This window comes from Hermetia illucens, chromosome 6 (assembly GCF_905115235.1).
Source record: "Hermetia illucens chromosome 6, iHerIll2.2.curated.20191125, whole genome shotgun sequence".
Classification (NCBI taxonomy): Eukaryota; Metazoa; Arthropoda; class Insecta; order Diptera; family Stratiomyidae; genus Hermetia; species Hermetia illucens.
In genome coordinates, this window is record NC_051854.1 from 19017114 (window position 1) to 19041769 (window position 24656).

Here is a 24656-nt window from a genome sequence, read left to right on the forward strand (position 1 = left end):
TAATATGTAAGGCCGTTTAAGACTCCACAACAATCAGCATCTACCCTGGATGAAACCATCAGTCAACTTTGTTTGACAAACTTGGGTGTTTCACCCAAAAAAAGGAGTCCGTGGACCAGAAGTAAGTTGCTTTCCATGTGGTCCGGTCCTTCATCAAGTGGATGCGGACTCAGGACTCCCAGCATTCTCAACAAAAAAAAAAACAATTTTATAGATTTATTTTTATATATTATATTGAAGTATGTTAGAGCACTTCAGTTAAGCCCGTAACAGTACACTACAGTACACTGTAGGAGGCAATGTGGTTAGCATTGCGCTCGCCTGAGATTATTACCCTGATTTGACTCAGGTACTCATTCACAGCTGAGTCGACTGGTATCCGACATTCGACCAATTTTGCATGGTAGTAGTAGATGTGCGGTGATAATCATCATCAACGGCGCAACAACCGGTATCTGGCATAGGCCTGCCTTAATAAGGAACTCTAGACATCCCGGCTTTGCGCCAATTCAATATCCCTAAAAGCTGTCTGGCATCCTGACCTACGCCATCGTTCCATCTCAGGTAGGGTCTGCCTTGTTTTCTTTTTCTACCATACATATTGCTTTTATAGACTTTCCGGGCTAGATCATCCATACGGTTTAAGTGAACCGCCCACTGTAACCTATTGAGTCGGATTTTATCCATAGCCTGACGGTCATGGATTCTTCTCTCGAACGCGGCCAAGAGTTTGCAATTTTTCTTGCTAAGAACCTTGCGGTGATAGTGGATGTCAGAAATACTTTAATTTGACCAACAGACCTTGAATAAGGATATTGTACTACTAAGGATCCTACTCAGTTCGACTAATCCAAAGTTGTTCCTCAGCAAAGTTTCTATGAAATGGGATGGATAACAGATCGGGCTGTCATCCGTCCCATTCTGGCGAAACGTCGCTGAGAGGTAACTCTTGATTAGTCGAACTAAGTATCAATTTCCGCCCAGGTACAGCTCAATGGTAAGTTTTGGGACCGCATTCATTATGCTTGGCTTGCTTTGAGTAACGATGATTGAAATTATGAAACATTGCTTGTCATAAGAGGTCGCTAAAGGGGATAGAAATTTGTTATTTGCAAATTTCGAACTGCTAATACCACCATTACCGAAGCATCAACAGTGTCTCAGATAAGGAATGACTTCTCAAATACTATCCCCGGCTATGAAAAACGCCAAAGGTTGCTTTATACTTCTCGACAATGGTATCAAGGATACGTAGTATTCATGAGTAAGAATTCCTATGATATAAGTTCCTAAAATATATACATGCTCAAACGGCACTGCATTTTTGTACTCTGGAAAACCAAGTGGTATCAGACACGAATCCAGGGTCTGACTGTTATTGACGACTACCGTATCCTTGGCCAGGTAGTCAGTTTCTCAAAGGATCTAGACTATATGATTTCGGCCCATGTTGTATAGTGTTATGCACCAATGGAGATTTCTGATACAGTGGAGAAGGATGCTCTTTATGGGCGATTACACGCAGGAGAAGCTTTCTAAAGGTGAATTATGATGTCAGCATGTTGCTCTGAAATGTGACGCGGAGGAACGCTCTTTGTGGCCATATTATTATTATCATCAACTTACATATTAATGTTTGGTATCAATAATTCAGGGTACCGCCTAGTAACAATACCAATGTTCCCTTGATTTAGGCAGCTCCCCGCCTCACTGATACTCACGACCATCCTGAAAGTTGTCCTGCTTTCCAGCATCTATATGTGCAGACAGAAAACAGTTCATTCCAAAGAAACCCCAGGGATGTCATTGAGCATGTCCTCATTGCCCCAATGATACTCATTCTAGCTAGTCTTTGGAGTTTGTGTAACTCCCTGGCTGTTGTGATGAGTTACTTCCAGATTATCGTCCTATAGATAATCGTTGGCCTTATTATTGCAGTGTACATCTAAAGCAGGATGTTCGGGGTGCAAACTTCTAACATGTGACTTCCATGGTAAATTTTCGTCTAGTGTAATTCCCAAATATTTCACCCATGTTTCTCGTTTCTCCTCTATGCCATATAACCTTATGGCTCTCAGCTTATACTTCCTAGTGAATGGTACTATGGTGATTTCAATTGGATTAATGCGCAGCCCCGTCTTCCTGCATCAGGCGCTAGTAACCTTAATCCAGTTTGGATTCTATCACATAGGGTATCCTTATATTTGCCTCTACAAACAAAACAATGTCATCGGCGTGACCCTTGACCTGTTAGCTCATCTAAGAGTTCATCCACGACTGTACTCCACATAAGCAGCGATAGCGCCCCGCCCTGTATACAAACTTAAGTAGTATTCATAACAATCCTTTACGGATGAGGCCATCTTGTATCTCTGTGTGCGATGTGTTATCGAATGCTCCTTCGATATCCGAAAACGTACACAACGGTATTTGCTTTGTTAATATGGTATCCCGTAATACATCCAGCAGTTGAAACAGAACAGTTTCGGTTGACCGTCCTGCCCGGGAAGCGTGTTAACACTGATGTGGGAGATTTGCGTATTAGAACATTAGTTCTAATATAATTAGCTATGACCTTCTCCACCGTTTTGAGTACGAACGATGTTAGGCAAATTGATCTGAAAAATTTGGGGGGAAAATGGAATAATGACAAGTTTTGTCAGTCTCAGGCCTATGCTGCCGCTTACCACCACTTCTTCTGTTTAGACTCCAGGTACCATGAATATTGATGAGTATGCTCCTTTCTGTGGCGTTATGCAGGTTCGCGCCCATGTCTCGAGACCATGCACTGATCACTGCAAGTGATGACAACTCGCGCTCGAACGCGGAAAACATGCAAAATTTCAGGAAGTTCAATGTTGTGTGCGCCATGACAAAAAGAGAATTTACTATTGCGCTGATCTGGGAAATAGAAATTGCCATGGATGATCAGGATTTCAGAACATGATGTAGAAGATCACAAAAGAGCTTGCATGCCGACGCAAGTCTTTCGATGGTCCTGTGATTCCTCATCCACGATAACGAGTATCTGGCTGTAAAGAACCCTTATCCACGGTTCTCATCTATGCTACATTCGGTGAAGTTAAAGCTCTCGTGGATGGCATGGCTCCCCCAAATGAAAGCAAAATTATCACCGCAATTAAAGTACTTAAATGGAGTAAAGCTGACGGTCTCCCTGCGGAACTTTTTCGCGTAGTTTCTTCTATTCATTTGAAAACACCGGGAACATAAAATCTTTCCCTGTGAGTAAGGAGATGAGGATGGTTGTTAGGATTCCGAAGAGGGACAACCTTTTTCAGTGCGACTAGCGGATAGGTAGTTTTTTTTTGTCGCCAAGAGATTAGGTAAAAGCATCAAGAAGGAGAACTGCGAAAACTTGATCGATAGGGAGTTGACTAGTTTCCGCCCTGGATGCTCCTAGACCGACCACACTAAAACCTTCTCCATCATTGTGGAGCAGTGTGTGCAGTTCAAATCACTGCTCTTTATTGATTTCGCGGAAGCTTTCTATAGCGTAATCGGGGAGGGTCTCCGGAATGCTTTACGCTGGAGAGGAATTCTGGAGGAGTACATAGCTGCCATCAGAGTCTCATATAGTGGAGCACAATGTCACGTGTTGCACAGAGGTAAAATCCTTGAGTAATTCAAAGCGGAGTTCGGCACGCTAGCATCTTACCACTGATATTTTTTCTTCTCGTTATCGATTACCGTTTTCATACTGCCTTGATTGAAGGACGGGCACGAATTCAAGAGTTGTCTCCTCCTGCCTCATAAGTCTCGATTACGCTGATAACATCTGCTTGCTCTCTCACCCAGTCATGGCCTTAGACAAATGGTTCCACATTTGGAAAAATAAGTAAGCAAAGTTGGATTGAAAATTATCAGCAAAAATACCAAGGTCCTCAGTGTGATTGGTCATCACATCCTTGCTATCTGCATCTCTGCACATCTTGGGCTTTAATGAATTTGTATGTATACCTAGGAAGCTCAAAGCTCCCATCAATTCACGCTCGCCTAAAACAATAACTAACGAAGAACTTGGTTTTCGTATGGATCGAACATGCCTGGACGTGTTGATCGGAAATTGCTTTGGTTTAAGGAAGGGCTAAAACTCTATTGCGAGTTATGCTTAGCACTGCAAGTCACAATCCCAGGATGGCCGCCCTAGAGCGGTGTAACACACAACAATAAAAGAGGAGTGTTAGCTTTTCAGAAAAATCATGGAGGGCGTTGTAGTGTATTGCTGGGAATCGATAACTCTGACACGAAGGCATAGTTTAGCGCTATGCCACGCATGGGAAACTATATAAACTATATATATATGTATATATTATGATATATCAAATTTGCGATTTTATTGGGGGGGAGACTCTTGTTTCCAGCCTAGAGCCCATGTCCGAGATCTTGACTGCCTCACGGGAAAGGTCGAAGTGGAGGAGCGTGAATGTCCAGAGGTAACCAATGCCCGGGTAAGTATCACCTCTGTAAATGCTCGAGGTCAAAACTCGCCGTAGAGGAAGTCCCGGAACAATATGCTAGGAAACTTCTTAGCAGCGGGAGAATCAAAATTGGAGTGCAACCGCTCACCAGTTGCTAGGATAGTTCGTTGTAGGAGTAAATGCTGATCTACCACTAATTAACGAACAATACTGAAACAAGGACCCCGTTGCCACCGCCAACTTATCAGGCACCGCTGCCATCTGGATTCGGGACGACGTTCGACTTCGTGTTCTTGCCGAAGGCCGAGGGAACGGGTTTGTCTGGATCCGGTGTCTAGGAATAACGTTTTTTAGCGTTTACCTGACGCCGAACGAGACGATGCCGGACTTTCTGCGCCGGCTTAATGGTTTGGAGGACGCCGTTTCGAGCACGGAGGGACGAATCCTGGTTGGCGGTGTTTTTAATGCCAGGGCCCTTGAATGGGGCATGCCTCAGTCAGACTCCAGAGGGAAACAGATTCTGAAAATGCGGGCGAGAACCGGACTCGTAGTTTTAAACACCGGATCCACGCCAACGTTTCGGCCTCCAAGCTGTGAAGGAAGTATTCCTGACTTCACTTTTGCGTCGAAATCTCTGGCATCATCGCTGCACGGGTGGCCAGTCCTAGAAGACTTTTCGATAAGTGATCACCAGCACATCGCGTTCGAAGTGGTTGATGCTATTTGCCGGCGAGCACCAACGCGACGCTCCTCCTGCCTGTGGAATGCCGAAAGGTTGAACATCGCGAAGTTCGTCGAAACTCGTGGAGCCGGCAGAGCCACGCTGGAGGGCGTTCTGGGGGGGGGGGGTGATAACGACGGCGTGTGATGCTTCCAAGCCCCGGGAGGGGCCCCAGTCGCGACAAGCCTTCTATGTACTGATAGACGGTAGAAATTGCCGACCTAGGAAGTGTCATAAGCTCCGCCGTTTAGCACAACGTTTGCACGCCAACAACTAGGCATGCGCCATAAAGGTACAGTATAACTCAACGAAAATGAGACTCCGCAGTACGATAAATAAAAGCAACGCACGCGGCTGGCAGAACCTTGTCAACCTTGCTTGAAGGAGGGCAGTTTTCCTTGTCACTGGAAAGTGGCCAGACTGATCAGTTAGGGTAAAGGAGACCCGGAGCTCCCGTCTGCATATCGGCCGCTGTGGAAATGATCTGCGCTGCGGGGACTTATCTCCAAGGCAGTTCGGGTTCAGAACAGGGAGATCCACAGTAGATGCTTTTATGGAGATGGTAGATGCTTTTCATCAAACTGAGGCACACAGCCGCCAAGTGCAGATGGACTGCGTGGCTCATTGACAATTTAGACCCGTGGTTGAACCGAGCGCACGGTGAAATTGATTACTTCCTTACCCAACTTTTGAGCGGGCATGGAGGTTTTCAGTCGAAGAAGATTGAACTCGATCGGGGGGGAGGGGGATCGGACGGTAAAGGGTTCTCTGAACTGACAACTCCCTTTCTTTCCCTCCCCTCCCGTTGGTGAAAGGAATTCCCTGACTTGAAGGCTCCCAGAGCCGGGAGAGCGGGAGGGCTAGTCCAAAGTAATGTGTCAAACGGTTCCAGGTTAGTTCTCTGATGACAGGGTGGTGTTTAGTTGATAGTCCGACAGCGTACTGTTGCGGGAGTCCAACACTCTGTACGTAAACGCATTCATTTATGCTACTCCAAGAAGAGAATTGCGATTTAGACCAGAGAACGTTTTTAGAAAGTATGGAGAGTTAATTTCCAATATTCATAAGAAATAGTTGCAAGTGATTCCCTCAAGTATTGCTGATCCGTAGAAAAATGTTGGGCACTTCTAATAAATACAGTAATCAAAACAAAATGCTAATTCTTAAAAATGAGCACTATATCGGAAAGCTACCGATTCAAAGAAAGATTTCTGCCATCTTTTATTCACAAAGTTGCACAATATCTTATTCATGCTACATATCTTGCTGAATATTTATTATATTCATGATATTTTATTGTGTAGAATGAGAGTGTATAAAATGACTCCCAGAGCAATGGTAGTAGTATTTCCCATGAAAATATTTATTTTAAAATAAGCACATATCTGTTTGTTAAAAAGGCTGATTTGCCGAGAAAATGAATGAGCACCGATGCCCCCCGTTTTTGAATTTGTATCGTCATATTTAAAGTCAATTAAAATTATTACGAAACATTTAATTGCAGACAAATAAATATCGGAAAGTTCATAGTTTATTCATAAGTACGTCATAAATTTTGCTATTGTACTTTTCTTCTCAATTATTGCGTACTTTCACTGTGTATAAGTAGTTTTGATGCCTGCAAGTTTAAAATATAATAATATTCACTGTCACCCGTATAATTGCGCTTGACTATTAAAACGACAGTAGAAATAGTAAAACGGTTTCGTTATCTTTTCATGTCTAATAAGATTTGAAGTGCTAAATTGCTGAATCCCAGGAGACACATGCATGCGACGAGGTTTAAAATGATTTATATATAATATATGACTTTTAATCAACGCTCGGTACTTAATGTTGGAATTTTTATTGGTCATCAAAAAAAAAAGATAAGTGTTTGTAAACTTTTTAAAAAACCAAAAAAGAGGTCCCTACTGTTATTTAATCGGAAATTTCATTGTGGGGAATAATTTATCATATTCAGATATGGACTCGGTATTGTTTTTCCCCGATAAACAAGAGTCATACACATTTGTTCTGTCGTGATGGATGGCCAATACTAGATGGCTTAGTGGACCCAAACTCATGTGTTATGTAAAACCAAACAATAAACACTGCACCTTGATCTAAAATCAGACGAGGTATGTGATAACCGTATCTTTTCATTACGACATCGGAGAAATACAGAATGTCTGATAAATCTTGACATTGATCAAAATATTTTGAAAAAGAAAGAGGTAAGTACGCACGAACAACATTCAACTATAGATAAATTTGGCTCCTTGGTTGGTGGAGTGGGCTACAATTATAGATGGTTTAGAAATCTTGTGCCCGGTTTATTACCGGGACTCGGAAACCTGCTCCTAGTAGTTTGCAGCCTGAAGTTAATGATCTACTTATTATATCCGCTATCGCTATACACCCTGTTATAATTTGGTCTGGCTTTTACGTATTTGTATTTAAATTTATTTAAGACATATTATCAGAAATTCGTGGGCATTCAATTATCTTCATTATCACACTTATCTACATTGATCGCGCGCACTTGCAACATACTTTTGAAGATACTCTACTGAGGAATGCAAATAAATAGATTTATGGCACCAGATAAACAAACTTTGCATTACATAATATTCCAATTTAAAGCGATTTTCACCACTGGTTTTGATATTTTATAAACCTTGAAAACAATTCACTCAACCGCCACCCTTAATCAATCCTCTTTTAATTGAGCACAAAAACTAACAACAGTAAAGCCGCGAAAGTGTTAATTCCACAAGGATCACTGTTCCGTTTAGGTTCACTGATCAGTTCGATTGGATCGAACGTTACACCGAAAACTATAGGTGGGATTCGAACCGGGGTTTTGCACAGCCGAACTGCGAATTTATGAGCATTGACGCTCACATGATTACAACTGTGAGCAAAAGCGGGTCTGAGATAAAAGTGATAATCTTATCACATTTCACTTGCAATATATTCAAGTGTATGGAGTATGATGCGGCATCTCATTACTTTTCAGCGTGTATCTACTAGATGGCAGTTGGAGGTATCACGGTGGAGCTTTTCACTTTTATACATATATCTAAAAGTAAGATTTACCAATTTCTCATTAAGTTGCGGGTGTGCACCGGTTTGGATTTGTTAACAACTTAAAGTAATTTATGCGCACTTTATCTGTATAATTATATTATGTATTTATCTTATTTATTAGAAGTGTTCACTTAGACTATACACTATAATTTGCCATTTAGATATTAAAATTTATCACAAAAAATTTGAACTTTCAAATATTTTGCAGTAGCTTAAATCTAAAACTATGTTGAACACTTGATGAAATGAACGAAATTGATGTGCCGCCGGCTGAATAGTCCGGCTAGAATCGATAAATCGACTTTTACTCAAATTTTCTTATTTTTCTCCACTTTTAAGAGCGTGTGCATGAAAGTACGTATTGGAAAACATTCATTCAGTTTGCGGAATACGACGAAGGATAGAATGATACATTTAAAAGGCAAGCGATTTACCACTTTTGCTTTGGTATGAAGGCACTCAACAAGACGTGAAGCCTTAAATGTACACACCCTCCGGCAGATTTGTAGAGTGTCTTCAATATGCGCACTTTCCAGTTTTAAATGCATTATGTCAACTTTGACGAGAAATCAAAAATCCATTAATCGCCAATTTGCAATCAGAACTATGTATGGGCATTTATGTACCCGCTGGTGATCCGACATATGACCACGTAAGAAATCACGTGCTGAACTCAATTGAAATTGGAAAAGAATTTGAAATTAAAAGTGGGGATGTATTCCAGACTATATTTTATTGTATTGTGCTATTTTTTGCATAAGATATTATACTTAATTCTGGTTTGCTAAGATTTTTACGAAAATAAATGACTTCCTCTTTTACCGTTTTACCATTGATCATCTCCGAAGATTACCTACCTTACCGCTATGGAGGGATGCCCAATATAGAAGATACAATCGCCAATAAAGGTACCAGGCAAGGGGTAACTCAGGAGTCGAAAGGTAACAAGAGTGACAAGAGTTTAGGTGTCGCTTCGCACGGTGAACTTTGGCTACCAGAGGCACATCAGTTTCAACTATTCCTATCTAGACAGAAAAGGAAATTAGCCGAGGTAGACTTGCTTTCTTCCCTGATAAAATGGTGACCATGGCAGCAAACTACCAAATCAATTGAAGCGTGAAGCGGATCTGCTTTGGCACTGCTGACATAGATCCCGGTGTCCTGACGATCCCAACAAGTTAAGAGAGGCCTGGCGGACAACAATACAAATGAGGAGGTATCAAGTGTAGTGTCTGCGGTTTTCCAGGCAGTGCGACATTCCATTCGCTTTCCCAGTAACAATCTGATGAGATAGTGCATTTGCTCTTATACAGCATTTCTTCGTTTTTCTTACATTTCAGCCTCCTACAGCTTCTCATATGTCCGGATAGTTCCGTGGCTAGAACACTATCTCTTTGGTGGTTTTGGTGGCGATGTGATTTGTATTGTGACTTGACGTCGAATACCGGTCAACTCAGCTATGTATGAGTAATCGAGTCAAATCAGCGTAATAATCTCCACAACAATCATCAACGGCGCAACAACCGATATCGGGTTTAGGCCTGCCTTAATAAGGAAATCCCGACATCCCGGTTTTGCGTCCAGGTCCAACAATTCGATATTCCTAAAAGCTGTCTGGCGTCCTGGCCTATCTCATCCCATGCAAGGTCTGCCGCGTCTTCCTTTTCTCCCATAGATATTGCCCTTATAGACTTCCCGGGTGGGATCATTCGCATCCATACGGATTAAGTGACCCGCCCACCGTAACCTATTGAGCCGGATTTTATCCACAACTGAACGGTCATGGTATCGCTCATAGATTTCGTCATTGTGTAGGCTACGGAATCTTCCATCCTCATGTAGGGGGCCAAAAATTCTTCGGAGGATTCTTCTCTCGAACGCGGCCAAAAGTTCGCAATTTTTCTTGCTAAGAACCCAAGTTTCCGAGGAACACATCAGGACTGGCAAGATCATACTCTTGTCCAGTAAGAGCTTTAACCCTATGGTGAGACGTTTCGAGCGGACCAGTTTTTGTAAGATGAAATAGGCTCTGTTGGCTGACAACAACTGTGCGCGGATTTCATCGTCGTAGCTGTTATCGGTTGTGATTTTCGGTCCTAGACAGGAGAAATTATCAACGGTCTCAAAGTTGTAATCTCCTATCTTTATTCTTCCCGTTTGACCAGTGCGGTTTGATTCTGTTGGTTGGTTGGTTTTCGGTCCTGACGTGGCACCATATATTTTGTCTTGCTTTCATTGATGTGGAGCCCAAGATCTCGCGCCGCCTGTTCAATCTGGATGAAGGCAGTTTGTACATCTCGGCTGGTTCTTCCTATGATGTCGATATTGTCAGCAAAGGCCAATAGTTGGGGAGACTTATAGAGGATCGCACCCTTTGCATTTACCTCAGCATCACGGATCACGAGGGCCAGATTAAAGAGGACGCATGATAGGGCTTTCCCTTGTCGTTGACCTTTGTTGATGTCGAATGGTCTTGAGAGTGATCCTACTTGTCTTATCTAGCCTCGCACATTGGTCAGAGTCAGCCTAGTCAGTCTTGTCAATTTCGTCGGGATACCGAATTCTCTCATGGCCGTGTACAGTTTTACCCTAGCTATACTAAAGCCAATGAAAAGATGGTCAAACTGATGTCCGTATTCTAACAGTTTTTTCATCGCTTATCGCAGAGAAATCTGATCTGTTGCTGATTTGCCTGGAGTGAAGCCTCTTTGGTATGGGTCAATGATGTTCTTGGCGTATCTTATAGATGGTACTCACCAACGTCATATCTCTATAATTGTTGTACTACGTGATATCTCCATTTTTATGTATGGGACAGATAATGCCCCGTTACCAGTCATCAGGCATTGATTCGATGTTTCACACCTTGAACACAAGATGAACCATTTGGTACAATTTGTCGTCTCCATGTTTTATTAATTCGGCTGTAATTCCAACTTCTCCTGGCGACTTATGATTTTTAAGCCAATGAATTGCACGGACTGTTTCTTCTGTACTTGGTGGTGGCAGTATTTGTCCGTTGTCTTCAGTCTGCGGAACCACCAACTTGCCGATGTTCTGGTTGTTCAGTAGTTCATCAAAGTACTCAACCCATCGCTCCAATAGCCCATTCTGTCGCAAATCAGATTTCCCTCTTTTTCTCGGCAGGATGAGTATCGAGGTATGTCAAACTAGCCGTTGTGACTCTTTTTGCGGCTGGGGCCAAGTATGTTTGTGGCCGTATTTATGATAACGTTCTTCAGGTGATTGTGAAGATTATGCTTCATTTCCAGGATCTCTGTTGACTGCGGTTATAGCGGCATTTATTTCCCTCTTATATGTAACGCGGAGGGTTGTGTTGTGGATGGCTTCAGTGCTAACTCTCACGTGATTGTCAGAGGGGATTTAGGGTGGTGTTGTTATTCGAGCTCGGAGCACCATGATAACGACATAGTGATCCGAATCTATATTGGCCCCCTTATATGTTCTGACATTCATCAAGGCTGGGAGATGGCGGCGTTCGATCGAGACGTGGTCAATTTGGTTGTAACGTATGTTTGCTGCCCGCTTTCCGTGCAAACCAGGTATTTCCAACAACTTTCATGTGACACTGCTAATTGTATAATCCGCAGTCCGTTATCATTGGTATCCCTATATAGGCTATGGGGGCCGACGTATGATGATATTATATTTGGGACAGGCTTCGAGCGTCCGCTCAACTGCTTCGTAGAAGGTATCTTTATCCGACTCTGCAGTCTCCTCTGTAGGGGCGTGAACGTTTATGAGGCTTATATTTCGAAACTTGCCTCGGAAACGCAGAGTGCATAGCTTTTCGCTTACATTTTCAAAGCCGATAACAGCAGGTTTCATTTTTTGGCTGACTAACAAAAACCTATTCCGAGCACATGGTTTATTGGATGGCCGCTATAATATATTGTGTAGAAACTCTTCTACAGGAAACCGATCCCTGTCCAACGCATCTCCTGCAACGCTGTTACATCAGCCCCACATTAGGTTAGGGTATCGGCTAGCTGCTTGGCAGCTCCATCTCTGTGCAGGGAGCGCACGTTCCATAAAAAAATACACAAATCGTTAATTCGTTGTCGTGGCCGGGTTTGTCGTTGTGTTATCAGTCTAGTCCGAGGCTCCTGCTGTGGCTTCGTAACAAGTTATTTTCTGTGCAAGGTTGACAGCCCTATCCAATTCCTAACCTGGAGGACCACTTGGTACGGTTAAGAAAGAGCTCCCAGTGGTCACCACTTGGAGGTGGAGACAGGGTTTGCTAGTAGAGCTGTTGGTGTTGGTTCAGCAGGCATTTCGTAGGTTTTATACTCCATCGTGGATACCAATCCATGTTTCGCCCTGGGACCTATAGTACCCTTTGACCAATGCCCCTCCGTATACTGTCGCCAAAAACTTTGTTAGTTTTAAATCAGTGCGATACAGACGTAGGATATCGATTAGCCAGATATGCGGTACGCTGTCGAAAGCCTTGGCATTATCGATATAACAACTAAAGAGGTTTCTTTGGGCTCTAGTTGCTTGTCTGAGTAACTCGGCAGTACTTCTGTTGCTCGGACAGAATTTTGTTGGTCTCGAAGTGCGAGGTACCCTGCCACTGATAATGGACGTTATGAATTTGTACAGGATTGGTAACCAAGTTATCAGTCTTGTGTCTGCGGGGTGCTGCACCGTATCCTTTTTTGGAACAAGCTAGGTAATTTCCGCTGTGAGGAAGGGTAGAAATTGCTGCGGTCGACTCATGACCTCATTTATGCTATTTGCAAACCGTCCATGTATACTGGTGAACTTTTTGAATTAGAAGTTCTGCATCGGATGCAGACCGAAGTCCCTCCAGTTTTTCAAGCTGTTTATGGCTCGTCGAACCTCCGCTCCGGTAACATCCGCAAAATTCATGCCAGACGTTGCGGCATGGTGAGTGCCTGCGGCGGTAATCCACTTAGCATGCTGGCCGGGCAGTCCCTAAAGTACACCCCAGTACTCTTTCGCTTCCGTCACCGGAAACTGTACTGTCTGGACGCTCTCTTGGGATTCGTTGAGAGGTCTGAAAAGTTCTGCTGGTTCGTGTATGTTCTATGCTGGAGACGCCTGCAGTGACTTTCGCTATATCGTCGTAACGGACTACATATAACAGAAAGTTTCTGCTTTAGAGTATATAGAATTTCCACTGCGGCTGTTTCATTGGGAATGGCATAGTTTCTGTAAACCCTCTGCAGATGAATTGTCCATTGTGGATCTTTTCGGTCACTCAAACCACTAACACGAAAGCGAATATCCTGACCGTGCAATCTGACAGCCGTAACTCAAGTAATACAGAAGTAATTTTAGTTGCAGAAGTGACATATCGTCACAAAATTAATTTAATTTTTAAATTTGTTTTTATTTGTTTGATAATTAAGAGTACGATTTTTTTTACATTTTTTTGTTTCAGAAAAGTTATAACGATTCTCTGCTCATAAAATACCTGTTTCATTATAGGGCATAGCCTCAACTGAAAAAGCATAACTCAATTTGAAGGAACTTTTTCATCATTTGATGACTTTAGGACTGACTAGCGACTAAAGTTGCATTTAGTCTTTTTGGCTCCAGCCTTTGTCCCGTTCATAAGCCGGTTCGGCTCGTAGAGATCTGTTTCGCCAGTTTATTTGATCAAATGCCTCATCTGGATGCAATCCCGAAGCTTTTAAAACCCCATCCAGCATATCATTGTTGTTTCAACCGGTCTTTTAGTCGCTTACTACCGACTTCGACGCTCAGGCCAATCTTGGCGAGTGAATTCTCGTTAGCACGATTTTCCATCGAAGACACCCTTCTCATAGTTTTTCCACGATCGGTGAACCCGCATATCGATCGCGGATATCCTCATTTAGGAAATGATCAAAACGTGTCGCGCTTCTAGTCCAACGCAACATCTTAGTCTCCATTAATGCAAGGCGTTCATTGTTTTTTCTAGTCCGCCAACACTCAGAACTATAGAGAGTGACAGGACGGACGACATTGTGGTAAATTTTAGATTTAAGACGTTCGTCGATACGTCGATCACAAAGAACATCAGTTATGGAACGCCTGGATGAAGATCAAGGATGCTTTAATGCGTGAAGCAATTTCATAACGCAGTTCTTCATTGACTCTTAGCGTTCTGGGCAGGTCACTGCCGCTGACAGTGATTGTCAGTTTTATTCTGATTCAATCTGAGATGGTGTTGCATGAGGTGATCATTCCATTTTTGTAAAAGTTGCTCGGGATCACTTTCTCTATTAGACGCTAGGAAAACACCATCTGCATGAAGCAGGGTATAGGGCGCTGGATGTTGGATGTCCCATGGGACAGTGTCCAGTGTTCGCGTGAGACTCGACGCAGAGATCGGAAAGAACACGAAGAGTCTGAATGAAAAGGAAGATACAGAGGTTAATGAGTGGCATTAAGTGGTCCTCCATTTAGACATTTGAAGAACAAAACGAAGAGCGATCAGCAGAAAAGCTACATGGAAAATACAGGTTCCTTAAGATAGTAGGACTGAGCAAATGTGTCTTTGTAATGTGTGAAGACAGGAAGAAAGTGTTGTTACCTAAAGAAACTGAACGGGTGCAAAAATCTACCGAAGCCGGTAACTTATCGACGGTTGCTACAATATCGACGGGAACACAGGAATCCAGCACTTGGAAGTCCGGAAAGTTGACAATGAAGTTGACAAGAAGGACAAAAGGAATATCCGCCGGAAAATAATAATTATTCCCAATGGTGTAGAATATATCCTTGGGTTTAAATAATGTGGGTTGTGTTATGAGAGCACAGAAGGGGTGCCTGATGATGAGGACACCTTACAGTTTTCGAAAAGAAGTAATGTAGGTCCCAAGTCCGAAATTAAAGCTGGAGAGATTGGGGCAGTGGTATGCGAGGTCCTAGACAAGGCAGGAAGATAGAAAGAAACATCAAGAATTGCATCAAAGGACCACGAATAAAATCTTCCAGAAATTTAGATTGATTATTCTATTTTTTCCTTTGAATTTGAATACCATTTACTTCTAAACGATGTTACTCAATTCATACCTGAAATAATGATTAGATATAAGACTTGAATTCGATTTCAGTTGATTTCAGATCTTGTAACAAGTAATTAAAGTGTAATATCCCATAACTTAGCGCCTGTGACCTTGACCATAACCTTGAACTTTCTTTTTGGAACTATCATTAACTTTGTTTATTTGAACAAGGATGTGTTTTAACAACAACAAAGCGAACTGCACCATCTTCAGTTTAGTACGGCAGAATATTCTATTCAATTCACGAGATAAATTTATCACATAGTGTTGTAGTGGTAGTTATTAAACAAATTGAGGTCACTAGTAAATATCGACTCATATTATCTCAGTTGCTCCAACGGTTACTAAGCTTCGTAGGGAAAACTCGTAACCTACTCGACAAGATAAAAACTAAACGAAACTTTGTGAAAACATAGAAAAAACATAGTCACTTAGATTTTCCTTGTACATATGCTTCTATTTCTACGTAGTAAGGCTAATTCATTAGACCGTTTTTTATCTAGGCGAGTTGCGTGCAAATCATGTGAAATAATGTAAATGTATTTAGATTTCTCATTGTTTGCATTCTGATAAGGTCTTGTAAAAAGCTCAGAAACACAATAAAATGATGAATATTTTAAAGGTCTCGGCATGGTCTGAGTCATGGTTTTAGATTTATAGTAAGATGCAAGGCGATGCAAGGTACACATTTCATTTTTTTTAAGTACTCAGATATTTTTAAATTTAATTTTAAATAATTTTCCAAACTCACCTTAGACGTTTCCGTTGCTCGGCTCGTAAAAGTTTATCGCGTTCTAAAGCGAAGAGGATTTGTTGATATGTTTTCATTTTATTCTCTGCTTTTTCTTCAGCACTGGGCGAGGTGATGTCGATGGAAATGCCACTATCGATGCTGGTTTCAAATGCATTGTTATCTTCTTGCATTTTGCATGCTTCCTCGGAACTTTGGTCGAACATTAAGAACTTTTCAACACTTTTTATCTCTTTGACCGCGCACTTTCTCACTTCCTTTTGAAATGTTTGTGTCACAAAGTTTGTTTTTAATTCTATTTTTCACGATTGGTTTAATTTACTTGGCTTTAAAAATTCTTATCAAAAATCACATTTAAAAGTTTCTAAATCCATAAAATCCACAGTATTCTGAGCAGCACAATTTTTACGCCAAATAAAATAAATCGAATTTCTTATCTATGGAGAAATGCACGCTCGGTAGTTGCGCACAACTCTTACCGCCAATGTTTTTACTAATAATTTCCGTTATCAGCGTTCACTTGAAAACGAATAAGACGTTCTACTCTTGTTTACGAATGCTCCGAAGTGCTCGAAAATTTTCTTAGTGTGATGCTCACTCTGAAAGAATTTCATGTTGCCACCAGCCAGCTCCCTGTAAATTGGGATAAGGTGTGCTTAGGAAATGTTGTAACAATTAAAAATTCATAGTAAATAATAATATTCTGTGTACAACCCACTTGAAAAGTTGCTGTGAATACGACAAAGTCGGGAGAAGATGCAAAGCAGGTCGGCCTCATCCGCAACATTATATGCATATGGTAGGTTGGGTGAATGAATGAAATTTTAACCATAATTACTTATAATGCGATTTGTAATGCAAAATAGGTGTCACTTCCACAACTGAATGAATCATTAATCGAGCGGAGTGAAAAAGTAGGTATTGTTGTGGCGGTAACGTTTTGCAATTGCATAAATTGGAATAATGTGGTTCGTACTCTTCTAGCAAAATAGTAGAAAGTATAAGATAACTGGGGCCATTATAACGTTTCTATTTTTTCACTAATTCATAAACAAAATATGCATACCAAAACTTAGCTGCACTAATACTATAAATTATATGGTTTATTAGCAATAAAAATATCATCACAATAGCAAGAAATATCAGTTACTTTCTCAATAACAGACTTTATTCATTTTACGGAACCTACTCGTTCATTCATAAAAATATTAATCAGTCAAAGAAGTATCAGCTTCCACTTTCTTTCTGATCATTTAATTGCAAAAAAGTATATTAAAATTTTACCTCTTCTCAACTATTGACTAAAGTAACAGAACATGGACTGAAAATTATTATTATTTATTAGCGGGCGGGAGACAGTAGCAGATATTGGGATCGATATGATTTCCAGCAAGCGTTTATTAACGATTAGTTTTGACTTCGGAGTATCATCAAAACTTGCCTGACTAACTGGGATTGACAAACATGGAGTCTAAAGACAGGGTTCAGAGTGAACTCACCGTCAATTTTGAAATGAAGCTAAGTTTGAAGCGAAGAAATGGTCTGGAATCTACGCTATTTATTCGTGTAAAGATAAAGACATAGCAAAAAAAAACTCTTTGTAACCAAAGAGAAAATTCCGTCATAGCAACCTGTTGAGCTCATAGTTATCGTCGTTATGTAGGATACGGAATCGTCCATACTCATGTAGGGGGCCAAAAATTCTTCGGAGGATTCTTCTCTCGAACGCGGCCAAGAGTTCGTAAGAGTTCGGCCAGAAGTTGGGTGGATTTGAAGAGGATCGTACTCCCCGCATTTACATCGGCATCGCGAATCACATTTTCAAGGGCCAGGTTGAAGAGGACGCATGATAGGGCGTCCCCTTGTCATAGACTGTTGTTGATGTCGAATGGCGTTGAGAGTGATCCTGCTGCTTTTATCTGGCCTTGAACATTGGTCAGGGTCAGCCTAGTCGGTCTTATCAATTTCGTCGGGATACCGAATTTTCTCATGGCCATGTATAGTTTTACCCTGGCTATGCTGTCATAGGCGGCTTTGAAGTCGATGAAGAGATGGTGTAACTGATGTCCATATTCCAACAGTTTTTTCATCGCTTATCGCAGAGAGAAAATCTGATTTGTTGCTGATTTGCCTAGAGTGAAGCCTCTTTGGTATGAGCGAATGGTGTTCTGAGCATTCGGGGCTATCCGGCCTAGCAATATAACGAAGAATATCTTATAGATGGTACTCAGCAACGTCATACCTCTATAATTGCTGTACTGCGTGATATCTCCATTTTTATCTATGAGACAGATAATGCCACGTTACCAGTCGTCAGGCATTGATTCGTTGTTCCACACCTTGAACACAAGTTGATGAACCACTTGGTACAATTGGTCGTCTTCATGTTTAACCAATTCGGCTGTAATTCCAACGGCTCCTGCCGACTTATGATTTTTAAACCAATGAATTGCACGGACTGTTTCTCCTATACTTGGTAGTGGCAGTATTTGTCCGTCTTCAGTTGGCGGAACCTCTAACTCGCCGATATTTTAGTTGTTGAGCAGTTCATCGAAATATTCGACCCATCGGTCTAATATGCCCATTCTGTCGGAAATCAGATTTCCCCCTTTGTCTCGGCAGAATGAGCATCGAGGTGTATAAACTTGGTAAAACTTGCGTGGTGCGGTTTCTCCCTGTACTTTTCGAGTTCACAGACTTGTTGGTTCTCCCAGTCTTCTGTTTTCTGTCGGTTCTTCGGTCGACGGAGTATGTAATAAGTGTCTGCGCGTGCCCGCGTTCTTTGAGAATGCGACATTACTCGCTTTGCAACATTCTTCCATTCCACTGTTAGTCTACATTCATCGTCAAACAATCCGTTTGGACTTTTCTTTCGACTGGGGTCAAGTATGTTTGTGGCCGTATCAATGATAACGTTCTTCAGGTGGTTGTGAAGATCATTTATTGACATTTCATCTCCAGGATCTCTGTTGACTGCGGTTATTGCGGCATCCATTTCGCCCTTATAGGTGTTGCGGAGGGCTGTGTTGTGAATGGCTTCAGTACTCACTGTCACCTGATTGTCAGAGGGGATTGTAGGTGGTGTTGTTATTCGAGCTCCGAGTACTATGCCAACGGGATAGTTGTCCGAGTCTATATTGGCGCTCCTATATATTTTGACATTCATCAAGGTTCAATCAGCACGTGGTCAATTTGGTTGAAAGTGGCTGCGTCTGCAGAGGCCTACGTTTATTTGTGGACTACTTTCCGCGCAAACCAGGTACTCCCAACTACCATTTCGTGCGATACTGCTAACTGAATAATTCGCAATCCGTTATCATTGGTATCCCTATGTAAACTATGGGAGCCGACGTATCCCCTGAATACGGGCTCCTTCCCTACTTGACTGTTGAAATCTCCCAATATGGTTTTGACATCATTCTTGGAACAGGCTTCGAGGGTCAACTGCCTCGTAAACGTATCCTTCTCCGACCCTGCAGTCTGCTCTGTAGGGGCATGAACGTTTAAGAGGCCTATATTACTAAACTTGCCTCGCAAGCGCAAAGTGCATAGCCTTTCGATTATATTTCCAAAGCCGATAACAGCAGGTTTCATTTTTTGGCTAACTAAGAAACCTACTCCGAGCACATGGTTTACTGGATGGCCACTATAATATATGGTGTAGCGGCTTTTCTCCAAGAAACCGGTCCCTGTCCATCGCATCTCTTGTAACGTTGTTACATCAGCCTTATATTGGGTCAGGGTACCGGCTAGCTGCTCAGCAGCATTTGATTTGCACAGGGAGCGCAGTTCCATAAGAAAATGCACAAATCTTTAATCAGTTGTCGTTGCTGGGTTCGTCGTTGTAAAATCCATTCTGTCCGAGACTCCTTCCGTGGCTTCGTAGCATCGGTTTTCCGTGTAGGGTTGTCAGCTCTACCCAACCCCCAACCTGGAAGACTAGTTGATACATTTTGTCCCGTTTTTAGGCGCGGGAGACTCGTCTTCATCCTTCTCCGTCTGCAGTTTTTTATAAAGAATGAACTCCCAGCGATCACCACGCGGAGGTGGAGATACGGTGTGGTAGTAAAGCTGTTGGTGTTGGTTCAGCAGCCGTTTCCCAGGTTTTATTCTCATCGTGTGTACCAATCCACGTTTCGCCCTGGGATCTATACTACCCTTTGACCGCCAAAAAATAGCAGCCTATAATTGCATGATTCACCGACTGATCACATACCCTCTTTCGGAATACGGTTTCAATAAGGGACGACAGCACGTTATTGACATTGCTATTAAGAATGGGTATAATCCTGAGCCTATTGAGAAGTCGATCATAAGGAAAATCAAGCAACACAACAGGCATGCCTATACAACACTATTCTCGCAGCATAAGGAGACAACCTCGAGACGGATAAGTATTCCTGCTTATTTAACAACATCAGGAGTTGGATAAAGAAATTTCAACGGGAAGTCGTAGGTTCGAGTCGATCCTCCACCTTGCAGAATGGCAAACGTCAAGAATCCTTTGGCAGCTGAGGAAAAAAGCAGGATCTACCGAATAACGTGCAGCGACTGTAATAAGGTATACATAGGACAGGCTAAACGCCTGATAACGACTGGATTTAATGAACAGGTCAAGGAAGCGCTAAGAAATGTTCGGAAAGAAAAGTCGTGCATAAAATCATCAGTGGCAGTGCACATAGTCGAAGAAGCTCTTACCATTCAATGGGAAAATCTTGAGCACTTGAGTCACATAAGCCGAATGACAACCTTGGACCCTTGGAGAGTTTAGAAATTTTGAGAGAAGACGCGACGCGGTTATTAAACATAGATTCAGGTAACTGACCCATAAAATTAGGTTGATATTTTAAAAAAATTTAAAAGTAATTTAAGTAATTACTGAATAAGTATAAAAGAACCGTATAATGGTAATTATTTTTAGTAGCTTTGTACTGATGAAGGGTTAAATTGCTCCCGAAATATATATTTACATTGAAAACTAAAAGTTGTAGTTTCGAGGAAGCTACCCTTGTCTATCAATTTTAGGCTATACTACAAATTCAGGCAAAAATCTGATCACTAAGGTTGGATACCCTCAGTCTGAATGGCTGTAGACTATCACATCTCATGGAATAGGTGAGCAAGGTGCAGAAACTTTGTAGTCATACAGATACAGAGAAAGCTATCATCTTCAAATGAGGAGGAGGAGAAGCTTGAGGTTCTGTACCGATAACCGACAGGAGGCGCCTAGCTTGGTGACTGGATTGAGCTCCCGTAGTGGCTAGTGCGCCATCGAAACCGCTCATAATTGGATGTTTTGACGATTAAGCTGCACGATAAATAGGAGCAAAGCTTCGCCGGATGCAGTTATTTCGTCGCAATCTGTATGGTAGCAGCAGGAGATTCGCGTTGGCTGCGGATGCAGTGGATTGATCAAATGAACCACTTTATCATCCGCTTCTCGGCTAGTTTTGATCAGTTGTGCTACTTTGCCCGGGCAAAGCCCTGATCTGGATGAAGTCCTGAGGCTCTTAAGTTACCAGCTAGTGTATGAAGCAATTGTTTTTCAGGTGGGGTTTGGTCGTTTCCCACCCTCGTGTCGATTATCACGAAACACGAATTCAAAAACTAACCTCTCCCCCTCCCCCCTCTAGAGTAACTTTTGGTAAAGATAAGTAACGAAATTAAAGAACCTTTTTCTTTCTTCATTATGTGGAAAACATTTATGAAGGGAACAACTAACTCTGGATATACTGCGTTTATAGCCAAAAAAGGAAAAAAAACCCGCTTTTTACTGAAAAGAAAAATCCGCCGTAGCCGCTTTCAACCCCGGTTGTGAAAAAGGGAAGGATGGATAGCTTCAGTCTGAATGGCTATAGACCATCGCAGAATCTCAGGGAATAGATGAGCAAGGTGCAGAAACTTTGTAGTCATATAGATTACTCACTGAGAAGGCTATCATATTCAAATGAGGAAAAGGAGAAACTTGACGTTCGGTACCGATAACCCACAGGAGGCGTCTAACTTGATGACTGAATCGAGCTCCTGTAGTCGCTAGTGCGTCATCGCAACTGCTAATCGTTGGGCACTTCAACGACCAAGCTGCACGATAACCAGGAGCAAAGCTTCGCCTGATGCAGCTGTTTCCTCATAATTTGTATGGTAGCAACCAATTTAGCAACTTCGCCTAGGCAGCGGATGCGGTGGATTGATCAAATGGACCACTCATCCGCTTCTCTTCTTCGTCTTCTTCAGCATTCGTCCCATTCAGAAGCGAAGTCGGCTAGTCTTGATTAGTTGTGCTACTTTGCCCGGACAAAGGTCTGATCTGGATGGAGTCGTGAATCTCTTAAGTCACCAGTTAGCGTATGAAGCAATTGTTTTTCAGGTGGGGTTTTGTCGTTTCCCACCCTCGCATCGATTAACATGAGACGCCGTTCAGAATCGTGAAGGGCAACAGGATGGAAGTCATATATTCGATGATTCGTCTGCCACAAATAACGCTAGTTGTGGGAAGCCAATTCATCTAATTTACGCTGATGAGTAGAACAGTTGCATAACACAATTCACAATTGCATAATAGTACTAATCCGGGATATTTAGATAGCCCAATCTTGGGCAGGTCACTGCATCTGAAACTTACAGTGATAGGTCGTTATGTCCGAGTGTCCATAAAAATAACAAAGAGGAGTAGTGAGAGGGCGCTTTCTTGATCAACATACAGACATGATGAGGACACAGACATGAAGCAATTTTGATATATTCGACACTACAATTTTACTTATCGGATTGTTGTAGAGCAATTTTACCTAGCGCAGAAGTTTTGTGGCACTAGGTGTTCTCGAAAAGCATACCAGATGAGCTTGTGTGGTACACGGTGCAACGCTTTATCTGGATCCAGAAATGCAATGCAACGAAGCCGATGCTTCTCAATGTTTCAACGAGTAACCTCGCAGCATGTATTTTATCAGTAGTTTCGTAATGCTTAATATATCCGGCTTGATTTACGGTTATTGGTCACCAATGCGGTTGTCAAGAATGCGTTGATAGTCATCCATGTTGGAAAGGTTGTTATTGCCAGTAAGATAGGGTTCTGTCCTCATCAAAATCCGATTGGAAAACCCACTGAGGTACAGTGTTGGGTCCTAGCTCTTCGCTTTTCAGGGCTTAGATGCGATGTTCATCCCCGATTTCATTCTAAACGAATTATTTCTTCAACTTCAGAGGCACCCAATATCGGCAGAGCTTGTGAAAGTGGAGGATGAATTGATTCTCCATGAAATTCGCTCGAAATATCTCCGCTATCCGTAACCAAAGTACCGTTCTTCTCATTAACGCAACAGAGTTGTTTTATATCCTGTGTGCGTTGGTGTTGGCCTTTGACAAATAGATACAAATATTTTCCACCATCCCGGTCGGCATCATTGTCAATTGGTCAGCATTTTATCGTCACCAAACTTGTAATAGAGACGTTTTTTTAACGGTCTTTCATTTGGATATCGTTAATCTAAAGAGAAGGACCTCGTTTGATGATGGCTTAGTAATCCCAAGGGTTGCATAGGTCACTTTTTGGATCGTGTTTTCAATTTGCTTGACGCGATACTTCGACATTCGTAATGGTTGATAATCGAATATATAAGATCATTTCTTCTCTTTATTCATGAAATCGCCACCATTTACTGAGTTCTTGACATTGTTTTATCGGTGCTTGATCCGCAAAACAGCAAACAACGCCCGATATTGAGTTTTGATGGTCTCAGGGAATAGCTTTCCAGTCACTAGCGTCCATGAATGTGATCCTCTCCTACTACGAAATAATAACTGTGGGGCAAGTACGGCTTCTTACCGCCACTTACTGCACCAAGATTCGTCGGGCTTTTCCCGCAATACGCGCATGTAAATTTATAGTGAGTTGCAGATCAATACCGCTTGCGTTGTGCAGTGAGGCAACTCCAGCCGTCATCAGAGAGCCTGTTCGACTGGAGGTCATTGAGGAAATTAGTGACCAACAGCCGATGAGGGCGGAGGCGGTGGCATCAACAGCATCACGTCGCACTATGGGCAAGAGTTTCAATCAGTCAATCAGCCTCCGTTGAGATTTGGGACGAATTCCAAAGGGCGTACATAGAATTCTGCGTCTGGATTGTGTACGTCGGTATTGCGACTACAGCCACTTGTGTATTATGGTGCGATTGCGGCCGCCTGGTTTCATGGTCAGGATATTCACTTTTATGTTATTGGTTTGAGTGACTGAATATATCCACCATGGGAAGGAAATTCGTCCGGAACGTCGGTTCGGCTCATCAAGGCAGTACATTGCTAAGATGAGGCACTACTGCTATTAACAATGCTATTAGACGGCATAAAATGGAGAGAAGCATTCTAGGATTTCTGGATACACTAAAGCAGAAACTCTCTATTGTTTGAAGGCGAACACGTTTATACGGCGGAAGTCATCCCAGATATGTTAAGAATGTAACGTATACGAGCTACAAGCGGAGTGTTTTCAGATCACTCAACGAATCCCAACAGAGCGTCCAGGCAATATAGTTTTCAGTAACAGAAGCACAAAAGTACTGGGGCGAACTTTGGGGATTTATTCTTTAGCATGTTGAGCGCGCTGAGTGGATTCCCGTGCAGCGAACCCCTCA

The 24656-nt window shown here is 42.2% G+C and overlaps 1 protein-coding gene across 2 annotated transcripts in view; it reads right to left on the bottom strand.

Annotated features, from left to right (window-relative positions):
- The window catches only part of LOC119659327 (mucin-16-like), a 273395-nt gene that overhangs the window by 223792 nt on the left and 24947 nt on the right, over positions 1 to 24656 (bottom strand). For both annotated transcript variants that reach the window (XM_038067360.1, XM_038067361.1), the window contains exon 2: positions 16027 to 16659. In XM_038067360.1, coding sequence (XP_037923288.1) covers positions 16027 to 16232 — 206 coding nt within the window. In that variant the 5' untranslated portion in view covers positions 16233 to 16659. The remainder of the gene's footprint in view (positions 1 to 16026; positions 16660 to 24656) is intronic.